At 38.7% G+C, this 12629-nt stretch overlaps 2 protein-coding genes across 2 annotated transcripts in view; one reads left to right on the top strand and one right to left on the bottom strand.

Moving 5' to 3' along the window:
- Nucleotides 1-2057: 2057 nt before the first annotated feature.
- On the top strand, nucleotides 2058-12166 carry LOC136250111 (N-acetylglucosamine-1-phosphotransferase subunits alpha/beta-like). The gene is made up of 31 exons (XM_066042275.1): nucleotides 2058-2196; nucleotides 3489-3574; nucleotides 3627-3737; nucleotides 4360-4568; nucleotides 5142-5194; nucleotides 5255-5350; nucleotides 5400-5468; nucleotides 5515-5628; nucleotides 5674-5724; nucleotides 5776-5907; nucleotides 5955-6125; nucleotides 6322-6445; nucleotides 6492-6610; nucleotides 6655-6766; nucleotides 6812-6927; nucleotides 8629-8718; nucleotides 8768-8866; nucleotides 8913-8980; nucleotides 9033-9332; nucleotides 9379-9415; nucleotides 9467-9711; nucleotides 9756-9908; nucleotides 9962-10028; nucleotides 10076-10183; nucleotides 10234-10319; nucleotides 10366-10426; nucleotides 10474-10511; nucleotides 11624-11678; nucleotides 11725-11837; nucleotides 11887-11977; nucleotides 12028-12166. The coding sequence occupies exons 1-31, from the start codon at nucleotides 2077-2079 to the stop codon at nucleotides 12097-12099; spliced, it is 3366 nt and encodes a 1121-aa protein (XP_065898347.1). The 5' UTR covers nucleotides 2058-2076; the 3' UTR covers nucleotides 12100-12166.
- Nucleotides 12094-12629, bottom strand: part of LOC136250110 (zinc finger ZZ-type and EF-hand domain-containing protein 1-like) — a 20190-nt gene continuing 19654 nt past the window's right edge. Inside the window, exon 31 of the mRNA XM_066042274.1 lies at nucleotides 12094-12279. Within this exon, the coding sequence (XP_065898346.1) occupies nucleotides 12171-12279 (109 nt within the window). The 3' untranslated portion in view covers nucleotides 12094-12170. The remainder of the gene's footprint in view (nucleotides 12280-12629) is intronic.

Here is a 12629-nt window from a genome sequence, read left to right as displayed (position 1 = left end):
TCCAACTTAATGCATGCTACGGTACCAAGGAAATTTGACCCTCTTCAGTCCTTTATTAGAATAGCTACTGCTATTTGCATGACTCGGTGTTGTATTTGGTGGCTAGAGTACCTTAATATATAGAATACTCCCCTACTAAAGTATTTTATACATACAAGGGAAGCTCAAGGAATATAGGTTTCCAATTTTTCCATTGCATGCACAGTTAAATGTGGGGGCATGTTCACCCAGGAAAATTTCTGCATTCTGAGATTGAATCTGGTAACCATTTTCACCAAAAAGTCTTCTAAAAGCATTTTAAACAGCCGTATGTTAGTAAAGAGTTTAGAGGTGGTGTTACAGTATGTGAAGTTTGAAGCATACAACATAATTATACTGGCCACATGGATGCCATTCTGGTGATATAATAATTTCAGGACTTAATCACTCTGAGATATGATTTTAGACTATTTTCACTGTGTCGGTACAGGTAAACTAAATAACTATTAAAATGTGACTCTTCTATTAGGACAATTGACTGCTCTATTAAAATAGTTAGATCTGAACTTTGAAAATGGCCTCAGCATCTCCCCCTGGATCTGCCCATTATACAGCCTGTACATGCAATAGTTGTGCACACCTAAGTGCATTCAAATTCAACAGTAGTGGCTAGACAGGATCTTATAGAATGCAGCTACCTTGAAAGTGCTGACAACTGAAAGGTTTATAAATTTAACAGATTTTGGTGTTTAGCTAGCTCAATCAAAAGAAATTTACTAAAAGAAATTGTACACTTTTGTTTGATTATATACTCATCTAGCTGTATACTTTATACGTGCAACACTCAAATATATTTAATTGTGGGTTTTAGCACGTAGGCTTGCTGTTGGGACTGCTCAAAGTGCAAGTCCGGCAAGAAAATTGCAAGTTACATGCAAGCTATACTTGCAAGTCATTTCTACCTGTATATAGCATTTATAAGATAGACATTGAAAGCATTTGTTTAGTTAAGTCACATATAGAAAGATAAAACATCACTGGATGTGATTTACAGCAGAATTGCATGCACACTAAAATTTCTTGGATGGGGGTCAAAAGCCCCCCTTAATACATATATATATACCCTGAAGGCCACACAGTATTCCTGCAATGAGACAACTTAAAACTGGATGCTAAAAAGCCTTGTTTTCATGTATGTATAGCTATATGCAAACTGGATTAGCAAGGTGTTGACATGTGTGGTTGCAGATGTGGCAAAATTGCATGCACACATGACTGTTCCTGCCTAGAAATTAGTCTCAACTAGCTGGTTAGCTTGATTTTCATATACCATGCCTTAAAGAACAGAAAATGATGCCAGGATGAAGGGTTGGCAGAGGGGACCATTTTTGGAGCCATAAGTGGTCTATATGTAAAAATACCGAGACTTACGCTGGATTCAACCATCATTGTGCAGGCAGATTTAATACCATTGTGCAGACCATTGCTTCTTGTAAGCTGACAAAATCCTCACCTAACCAAGTGCCATAGAAGGTCTATCCATTGTGTTGCAGATAATCTATGACCAGGCCGATCTTACAGTCATTGGTCTGTCCGACCACACGAGATGATGTATGGTAGCTGCAGTAACAAATTTAGTCACAACACAGTTATGCGATACTCAACTATAGTATGTTCACGATGAGCTGAATCCTCAAAAACATTTAATAACTCATGGATGCAATTACACATGATTTTGAAATTTGGCTCATCTGTAGTACTGCTTGACCCGCTAAAATACTTTTTGTTCAAATGTTTGACATAATATTTATGGCCGATCAAAATTTTCATAGTACATTTCCTATGGGAAGCCATATAAGTACAGTGTCCATTACACCCCTTTCCCGAACTTGTAATAGAGCCAAACCGTACGTGTCTGTTGTTGACACCTTTGCTGTTACCAATAATCATCTGGTTGGCTGAAATGTTAACTCTGTGAGAGAAAAATTTTTAGCTGTTTTTCAGGATTCAGCTCAACGTGAACATACTATACCCTCTGGACTGCCATACCTCTTTAACTATGATTCCAAATAGTGCACACGGTGGGCGTTAGATGGGATGAGTTGGACAAAGATTTTGCAGAGACAATTTTACTCGGTATTGTCTTCTCGATGGTTACTAGCTCTGCTCACGTTCTCGATACTAGCCATTATATTATCAGCGATACAGTTTGGAGAAGTAAGAGCAGTTCGCTATTGTCTGAACGAATCATGTGCATCAAAATTTAAAGAGGCTACACGTGGCGGTGGTTGCATGACGCTTATACTAGCTGCACACACTTAAAGCGGGAATAGTAAAAGATCCTTGGATTGGCTGGCTCAGCCGGGACATTATATATACATTCAGTCACGTGCTTTCATAGGTTTGGCATTGTATTGTAGACTAGCTGTTGTGCAGATCTATAGGTGTTTATAAAGTATTGTATAGAAGTGTGGGGGTCATTAGTGTCAGGGTTAGAGTTGGCTACAGTTCACTGTATACTGTTATATCATGATGGCCTTACAGGATCCATAAAGTGCTGACAGGTAGTGTAGGGATTATTTCTTGGGTATCCATGTGTTAAGTTACTAGCTGGATACATGTACAGTTAATAGGACCACCTAGGCCCTATTGCTGAAAACCTCATTTATGCAGCCATAAAATAAAGTGGCCTTATTATTGAGGTTTTCAACAAGCCAACAACTGGTTAGTTGCTGTAATAGCAATTTACTTTCGACACAAGCACATGACTATATACCATACAGCGTAATAATTTAAGGGGGGAAATTTTGATGAATTTGGCAAATTGTTGCAATTCGTCAAAATTTTCCTCATCAAAGCTCACGTGACTGGTTAATTAGAATACTGAAGTCAGCACATTCGTCAAAATTTTCCTTGTAAATATTTGACAATAGTGAATTCGTCAAAATTTCCCCACATCAAATTATTACACTGTACAGTGGTAAAGTTTTATCAAATTAAAGTGAAAGGTCCGGCACTGCCTGAGTAAGAGATATTGGTTTTGGTAGTTAGATTATGCAGCAGTGAATTTTGAGGTGATACCCCGTATATACCTGACTGCCTGCTCAGCTGGCCTTGGAGGTAGTTTTACTGTTTTGGTCTGCAGTATACATGTAGTCACTGGCCTTATTAATGAGGTGGTCTTATTAACGAAAATTAAATCAATGTAAAATACATATGGACTTGTTGGACATTGCCTCTATTAAAGTTGGCTTCTATAAAAGGTGGCCTCATTACTGAGGTGGCCACCAAGTGAGTATTATATAGCCAGGGATTGTCAAGGAGCAAGTCTCTGTGTTCGACGAAATGGTTCTAGTGGCTCTGTTTGCTGCATTCCTTATAGAGGAGGTATTACTCTATTAACCAGTATGGTTCAAGATTTTATGTACCGATTGTCCTTGCACATTTTGATCCATGCACCCTGTATACCATATCATGAGGTGGTCACATGATATGCTCACATGATGCAGGTTCTACTGGAGTGGAGTGTAGAACAGTATGAAGCACAATTCAGTTTATATCGTGATAACATTGCTGGAAAATCTTTTGAGAAGAGGTACATATGTATGTATACTAGACTCTGTGTGTGTCACTATCGCTATGAACAGGTTTGTGCCAGACTTACCAGTAGACATAGTGTACACATGGGTCAATGGATCAGACCCGATTTTGTTGAGAGATCTGGAACTACTGAAGAGCAAAGAAGAGCAGTCATCACGGTAATGACTTTAATGATGTTGGCTTATTTCAGAGGCAAATGTCTAACAGTTTTTTTTGTCACACGTGTAGGGTAATTAAAGCTTGTAGATCAAGTTAAAAATCAGTCTATAGGTATCTTGGTTAACCATTGTAGCTCAAACTTATAAAAAATAATATTTGGTACGGTAGACCAATGCAAGCTGAAAATTGGTCTGAATATAATCTGCCTAAATTGTGCTTGTGACTGAAGTCAGCGTTATAACGTGATAGTATAAGTAAACCTGCAAGATACTCTAATAGAACATTCACATTTTAATAGGGTGTTCAGCTGGTTCAAAGTATAAATAAATGTAAAGTAACACACACTTTCTTGAATTGTTTTGTTGAGCTTATAAAAGAAGAGCAGCAAGTAAAACAAGGCTCCAAAGCAAATATATTCATGCAACCAAGCTGAAAAAAGGGTGCAGCTTTTCAAAAAATACCAGTGCTGAAAAAAAAGCTGCAATTATGCTTACTGTTATGATTTGCTGTCATTATTACTTGTAGCCATTTCTTGGCCATCACCTTTAATTTCACACTTTTTACTCCCATTTTTGGCTGTTTTACAATTCACCATAGTGTGTCGTGTAATATGTACTTTAGGAACTCATCCCATGGTAATGTCACTTGTCCGTTCATGAATTGTGTATCATGTGATGCTGTGATCATGGATGGGAGGGGGAATGAAAATATGACATCAGATGATATCACAAGGGACATCCCCTTATTGTATGGCACTAATGAGATCACAAGACTCAACTCCACTACTGATGATCTAGTCTATTACATCAAATTACCTCATCAGGAGTTAGGTTAGTATGTGTGTGTGACATCATCCGTGTGTCATGTGACCACCTTGAAGGAGTGTCATGTTATTAGCCTGAGGCCATGTGGTATGGATGTGTCAGGCCAATTGGCTGAACTGTGTGAGCTAATGTAATCAACAATTTCATGTGACAGAGGATTAAGAATAGTCACATTTATAAACTACATAGCAGTATGAAGTGTCAGTATGTCTTTTCATTGCAAAGTACACATGTTAACTTCATTGGCTAAGGAAATACACTATCCTCTTTCCTCCTCATGTCTGTCAGCACATAGAGGCAACTGAAGTAGTTGCTTCATTTAAACCTCCAAAATTTATATTTAAAACACTTCAATAAAACAGTCGAATGTTAGCCACTTTACTCTAGTGCCTCATCTGTTTATTATCCTGGTTACATCCTTGTATTCTGTACAGCAAGACTTTTAATACCAATTAGTATTGTGGTATCCCGTGTTTCATTAGATAATGTGGTACTTCATTTTGTTATGTTATAGTTGGCAGAGATTATTAGTTTTGTTGTAATATATCACCATAATTGTTATGTTTTGTGTGTGAATAGTGGAACAGCTACTATTTAGTTCCCATGGCAACAAGTTCAAAAGAGCATTTGTGGTGAGTACCACCAATATTATTTGCTGCTGTTGTTATGGTTACACTGTAATGGTTGTCAAGACGACAGATAGAACATTATTTGGAGTCCACAAGTTGCCAGATGTTGCCATAGTGATGAATGCTAGCAATAGGACACATCTACCTGGAGTGACACAAGTATGTCAGGATCTTGTAATCTCTGGATTAGCTCATATGATATTGTTAGTTGGTTCATAAAGGGAACATGTCTCTAGTCTACTACCAACCTGGGATATTGGATCAGGTTATGAATGGGGTGGGTGTGTATCACCATAGTGATGTGCTAACATATTAGAATACAGTCAGAGTTATGGACACCTCCGAGTCATGCCATTGTTTTTCAAGCCTATTTGCTCTGGCAGCCATTTAGATTACCAGGTGTTGCTAATAGCAACAGTTCTAATAATAATAAATCGGTGGGTGTATAGTGTGTTGGTGTATTCAATATAAGGAAATGACAGGAGGAGAAGAAAAGAGATGATTTGTCAGTGAACAGATTTTATGATAATGAGGTGATTACATCATAAAATAGTCACTATTACATCATACCTGGTCATTATTAGGAGTTACGCTACTCATTACGATCAGTTGACATGTTTGCTCCTTGGATACGACGCATCTACCTAGTTACTAATGGCCAGATACCATCATGGTTACAAGTAGACCATCCTCGACTGACAATTGTAACACATGAGGTAACCATGACTGCCAGCTGTTACTATGGTGATGACCACACCCTCAGGAGATATTTACCAATCACAGTCACTTGCCGACATTCAGCTCACCTGCAATAGAGACACACCTTCATCGTATCCCTGGACTATCCCGCCATTTCATCTACCTTAATGATGATGTTATGTTTGGAGATCATGTGACCCCAGAGGACTTTGTGACTGGTTCCCGCGGTTATAAGGTAACCAGTATGTTAGAATGTGTGATAACAGTGTAGTAGTTCAGCTGTTATAAGTTATCTTTATCACAATGAACAAGAGTAAATAATAAAAGATATACCCTTGCAATAAGTTCTTTATTATGGACTCTTGGTTATATGGGTATCTTGTTAATTGCACTTGCTGTGCATATCACATCCTGGTCACATGCTTTTGCAGGTATACATGGCATGGTCGGTGCCATACTGTGCTGAGGGTTGTCCTCCTAACTGGATAAACGACAAATATTGTGATCGAGCCTGTAATAATAGTATGTGTGACTTTGATGGGGAGGACTGCAAGAGTGAGCCATACCCCATAATGTTACCATAGTGATCAGCTTGTTACAGATAGGACTAGTACAGGGTCGTCATGGCACACATCACAGCCATACCGAGGTGTAGGGGGAGCCCCCCAATGTAGCCCCGGCTGTATTCCTTCCTGGTTGGGTGACCGCTATTGTGATCATGTGAGCTGATCACATGATCTGGATCATGTGATGCATGTTTGTAGGTGTGCCGGGTAGCGGAATGTGGCTTTGACACGGCAGACTGTGGAACAGAAGATTATGCTAACCTTTATGGAGTAATGCTATCACATGATCAACATTACATCATTCCTACAGGTGAGCTCTACCCCCTGCTGCTGCAAATGACCATGTCTCCAACAGGTGTTAGAGCTGCCTACTTCAACTTGTCAAACCTGTTTTATAACCACACACTATCTACTGCTGAGATGACCCAGAATGGAGTAGTGGTGTCCGCCATTGTGTCACAGAAATTCATGGTAATTTTCCTTTGTGTTAGCTCCTGTGATATCATAGGTGAAGCCTCCAGCCATGTTTAAGAGTCATTTGTCTATTGGTATATGTAATAGGACGGATGGCTGTGGTATTTGGGATTAATAGTGCGAGCATTGTAAACAGGAATGAATAAAATAGTGCGAGGCGAAGCTGAGCACTATTTCCTTCCTGTTTACAATGCGAGAACTATTAATCCCGAATACCACAGCCATCTGTCCTATTGCAAATTAATCTGACAACCATAGCAACTGTTACTAGGCAACAGAAATTCAAAAATAACCACTGCAAAAGACCAATCACACTTAGCAACCGTTGCCTGGAAATCGTTGCTATAGTCTCAAAATGACTTTTAGCTTAGCAGCGGTTACCTAGCAACTATTGCTAAGCAACCATATAGTTGTTATGCCTAGGGCACGTATCACTATGGTAACAATAATTGCGAAGTCAGACATTTACTTCTAATATAAACACACCACACTATTTTTCTAATCAAATTAGTATTATAGATTTTGTCAAAGGACCTTGACAAACAAGTGTAATACTAATTCTATTGGCTAATTGCTAGACGTATTTCAATATAATATGTCAAGTTGCTATTGAGAGTATTATACAGTAACACATTCAGTTGTTGGATTATTTTAGATATAGTGTACTTGCTGCTTATAAAAAAAAATTACAGTGAAACCTCACTTAGTGGCCACCCTTTAAACCTAGCCTCAATAAAGTAACCATATTAAGTAGGTCTGATCTGGGAGCCTTACAATCTACAACACTGGTTTTCAGCAATTAAAATATTTTTGATAATGCTTACTTTGTGTCAGCCCTCTACTACACTGTGACGTGGAAACTTCATGTGTTAATGACCACTCCTGGCAGCGGTGAAGAACAGTACCCCAAAAAAAGGGGGGGCAAGCCATGTAGGGTGGCTGTAAGGTACAAATTTAACAAAAAATCACTAACACACTAGCATGCTAATACTAGGTGGGTCCGGGGGGCATGTTCCCACGGGAAATTTTAAATGCTTTGGGATTGAATTTGAGATCATTTTCAGTGGCACATGCGAATGACTGTCATTAAGATAGTTACTGTACAATTGAATAAATCAGTAAATGAAGGCATTTCAGATAGACACATGATTATGTTTAGATGTTAATGGAGACAGGTTCAATAAATTGCATGGCAGAACTAAGTTGCATGTTTCCACTGAGTGTTCTATTAAAGTAGTTAGGTGACTGCTCTATTAGAGTATCTCAATCTCATGTAATCCCAGTACTGTACTCTATTCTTGCATAACCTTTAACACAAATGAAGGTAAAGTAAGTTGGCTAATGAGTACTATAGTGTTGTACTTTAGCAATTGGGCATTGGAGGGGGCAATGCCCCCTATTTCTCCACTGCTGACTCCTGTGATACATTTATTGTGACAACCAAGGGACAGTCGTTTGCCAAACAACTACTCTTAGGCTTTCTCTTTGCTTAACAAACTGTTAGTTGTTCTATTACAGTAAGTTATGATGAAATTGGTGTGTCCAAAAATACTACAAGCTAACTGAGCTATTGTCCAATAAATCATTTTGTGCTGCATATTATACTGTAGCAGCTGCACGACAATTCCTGAACTAAAGTGATGTTACTGGTGTTGGGAATTTAAGAAATGTGCCATGAGTCATGTGATCTTGTCACAGGTGTTGACCGTCGTATTCCATAATAAGTTGAACCGTACTACTATCGCCATGACGATAACTGGCACTAACTCTGCAGGAAACAAAACACTGGTAGTATTAGTTATATGGCTTCCCATTATTAGTGTTGCTGTTGTGGTAGGTGAGGTTTAACATTACTATGGACACCTCAATTGATCCAGCACAAAATGGAACTACCCCTCCGTACTCATTTCCTCAGTTCAACACAACATCTCCTGAGGTGATTGGTTATTACCGCATTGTTCTCATAGTGATAGTGGTTACAGTTTATAGATAAGGTCGCCATGACAATACAGAGTTCAGACCATTCTATCAACTATTGGGTTACAGAGAGGTATGTACATAGACTCATGTGATGACTTAGTGAATTCATGTAATGCTAATAGGACAGCTACTGGTACATTTGAGCCACACCCACTTCTTGCAAATATTTCCACAAACATAACTGGTTTACCAAATAACATAACTGAAGCTTTAAGTCAGCTAGAAAAGGAGTACACCATTGGAGACTTGACGCATCAAGGGTTACTAAGACGTCAACACATTCTATTGGCTCCTTTTATCAATGAGTCACATGAGAACCATGTTATTGGTCGTCGACTACTCTCCCTTGATGACCAACAGCTAGCAGACTGGGTAGCTGATAGTAAGAGGAAACAACTGTCCTTAGATGGTGACATGAAGAGGTGAGACTGTGTCTTGTTGCTAGGATCAATATTGACTTGATAACAGGGCCATCTGGCAGTGGGAATGGCAGCATGGACCATGGGTGGGTGTGGTAATGTGTTGTTACCATGGTGATACATGTAAACACATGTAGCATGGTAGTTACCGACGGCAACAACACATGGGGAAACTTCCTTGGGAGAAAGACATGCCTCTTCAGCCACAGAATGACTATACATTGCCAAGGAGACAAGGAAGGCACTTATTGGACACATTTGCTGATTCACTTCGTTATGTAAACAAGTTATATAACAAAGTGTATGGCTATGTGTCTCGTAAAGTACCTGCCCACATGCCTCACATGATCAACAAGGACATCATCCAGCAGCTGCAGGACACGTGAGCATTAGCCATGCCCACACTTTAGTATACTGTTACCATAGTTTCCCAGAGGAGTTTGAACAAACATCTTCGCACAAACTACGCACAATCTATGACATGCAATTCTCATTTGCATATTTCTATTACGTCATCAGCTCCAAGGAACAAGTGTCTATTGCTGAAGTGTTCAAGGAAATGGATGTTGATCTGACAGGGTATGATACTGCTTCTTTTATGGTAGTCAGCCACACCCACTAATTCCTTGCAGCATCCTATCCACAAGAGAATTGCGTACTCTTATGACCAGACTCTACGAGTTGCCGATCTATTTAGAGGTGTGTCCCTATTGTTTGTGTATCACATGACCTCATGTGGTCCTTAGACCATAGAGAAGTTTGAGAACATGTTGAAAAATTGTTCACAAAACTATACTGGAGAAATCCCTGTTATCCCCAATGAGGACTATCAATACCTTTATGATCCTAACCTGGTGAATACTAGCGTGATATTGTCATGTTGTCATGACTACTGTTACCATAGCCATTGGTCACATTAGAGTTCCTACAACATTGTACTCCATTAGTAAAGAAGATGAATGATACCATGGCAACCAGGCAACGTTACAAGTGAGCCAGTGCTCATGTCATATGTTGTCATGGTTACAGTAACTAGGACAGAGGAGCTAGGAGAAGATGACATCTCATTTAAAATGATCAATGAGAATGCTACTTTGGTGAGGGGTGTTTAGTGTTGGTGTTGTCATGGTAATTATATTACTAGGTGCTAGAGCAACTGGATTGGGTCAGGAAACACAAGAGGTAGTCATGGCAACTGCCAAACAAAGTAGTCTAATTTTCAGAATGTTTAATATCTGAAATTTTCCTAGGGCCCTCAGAATGGCATCCATGTCTGTTGTAACTTCAAACTTCACATATGTAGCTCCACCTCTTAACTCTTTAGCCTGCTCCTGATACTATGCTAGCAGAAGCAGCCTATATAATATCAATTCCTTCGGTAAAAATTGTTACCAGATTCAATCTCAGAATACATAATTTTGTGTGGTCCCCAGATCCCCTAGCTAGATTTTAGTATGCATGCAACAGAAATCCTGGAAACCTGTCACTTGGAGCCACCCTTGAATAATGACTGCTTTATTAGAGTATCTCAATATATTCCACCCAAAATATTGTTCAGTGTAGCTATTATTGTCCATTGTTTCACTGACATAAAAGCTTACAATATCTCCTCATTCCCTCCTGTTTCATGGTGGATCACAGAACTTTACCGTAAACAACAAGTTTGGCACAACTTAATTAGTTAAGTTTGGCAAATCAGCATGTGAAGCAGGTTGGTAGACAAAGTGAATTTACTAATGTAGAACAATAAACTGAATAGCTGATCGTTTGGTGAATTTCCACTTTTGTCACTCCAAACTTTCGTCATTTATGGTATTAATGTTCCAAGTAATGTGTAGGATTCCTGGAAGCTCCTCTTGGTATTTGCCTTGTGTTCATTTCTATAAATGTGTGACCATCCTACGTATTGTCCAACTAATAGCTAATAACATTAATATTACTGTATTATTAACTCATGTTTAATTTGTAGTGTTTGCTTGTGTCATTGGTTGAATTCTACAGAGGACAGCATAAAACAAAATAATTATTATGTTTTTGTAATTTTGCTTCAATTTCAAACGCGGTTTCCATTTTACCACTGTTGTCATGCAAGAAAACCTGTCTACACTGAATGTACTGTATGACAGAAAATTTTGACAGAAGTTGACAAATCCAGTTTTGACAAATTAAATGTTGATGTAAATAAAGAAATCATAGATCTAAACACTTACTTTAAAAGGAGCTTGTGGAATTAAAAGTTGACAAATTTAACTAATTCATCAAAATTTCCTATTACATGATCATGTGATCCACAGGAAGTTCATTTGTATCAATGACAATATAAACCACAATATTGAAGGTGCTGAAATGGTAAGCCACACCCACTACACACCTTCAACATATTATGTTGTGATAGGCTAGAATGGTGTTGAGAGATTTTTTCGAATCCTTGTTTCCTAACCCATCCCAGTTTGAGTTACCACGGCAATATCGTAACAGGTTCCTTTACATGTCAGAATTGAAGGAATGGTGAGGGGCAGCTGCACAAGTGTTTATAATGATGTGATCCACCCCTCAGGCAACAAGAACAAGACACTCGGCAGTTTTATTTCCGTGCTGCCATGGTTATGATGATGTCCTTGACGACTTGCCTGTTCTTCCATGGAAAGGTGAGTTTTGATTGGCTGTTTCAAATGTTACAATAAATAACATGACATAGTTGGTACAGCTAAGAAGAAAGATCACCTATTGGTTGTTTCCACGACGACGGAGAGACCACACAGAATGCTAGCAAATAATTATTTATTTTCAATAAAAATTTACACAATAATAAAATTAACAAGCAGTTTCTAACTAAAGTGCTCAACTAGAGTCAGAGTACAAATAATCCTCCTCATCATCATCGTCGTCATCATCGAAACTGTCATCCTCATCACTACTGGAACTGGGGGAACTCCCTTTATCATCGTCACTATGAATGCACAATGTATCCAATTGATACACACTGACAAGTAGTTTAAATTCTAGGTAATCAGTGACTGTTCAACCATTGGATACCATTTAGAGGGATATAACTTTGTTATAGGAGGTGACCCATAACTTGCTCACACTACTGCCTATTATATAGCTCAGAGGATTCATAAAAATTGTACAGGGAGAGACACCATGTTAAATATCAAAGTAATCAAGGGTTTGTACTTATGTCAATGTGTGTGTGTTGGTACATACTGGGGGCAGTATACTTCCTTAATATACAAAGGTCAAACATATTGCACAAAAAAATCATACATACCAGATAGCTAGGGCTCTCACATGAGCTGC

This window comes from Dysidea avara, chromosome 3 (assembly GCF_963678975.1).
Source record: "Dysidea avara chromosome 3, odDysAvar1.4, whole genome shotgun sequence".
NCBI classification, from domain to species: domain Eukaryota; kingdom Metazoa; phylum Porifera; class Demospongiae; order Dictyoceratida; family Dysideidae; genus Dysidea; species Dysidea avara.
This window is presented reverse-complemented; position numbering and strand designations above follow the sequence as displayed.

Coding starts and splice junctions, on each gene's coding strand:
- LOC136250111 (XM_066042275.1), top strand. CDS start 2,077: ATGAGTTGGACAAAGATTTTGCAGAGACAATTTTACTCGGTATTGTCT. Junction 5,351..5,399: donor ATCTACCTGGAGTGACACAA/GTATGTCAGGAT, acceptor TGATATTGTTAG/TTGGTTCATAAAGGGAACAT. Junction 6,126..6,321: donor CTGGTTCCCGCGGTTATAAG/GTAACCAGTATG, acceptor ATGCTTTTGCAG/GTATACATGGCATGGTCGGT.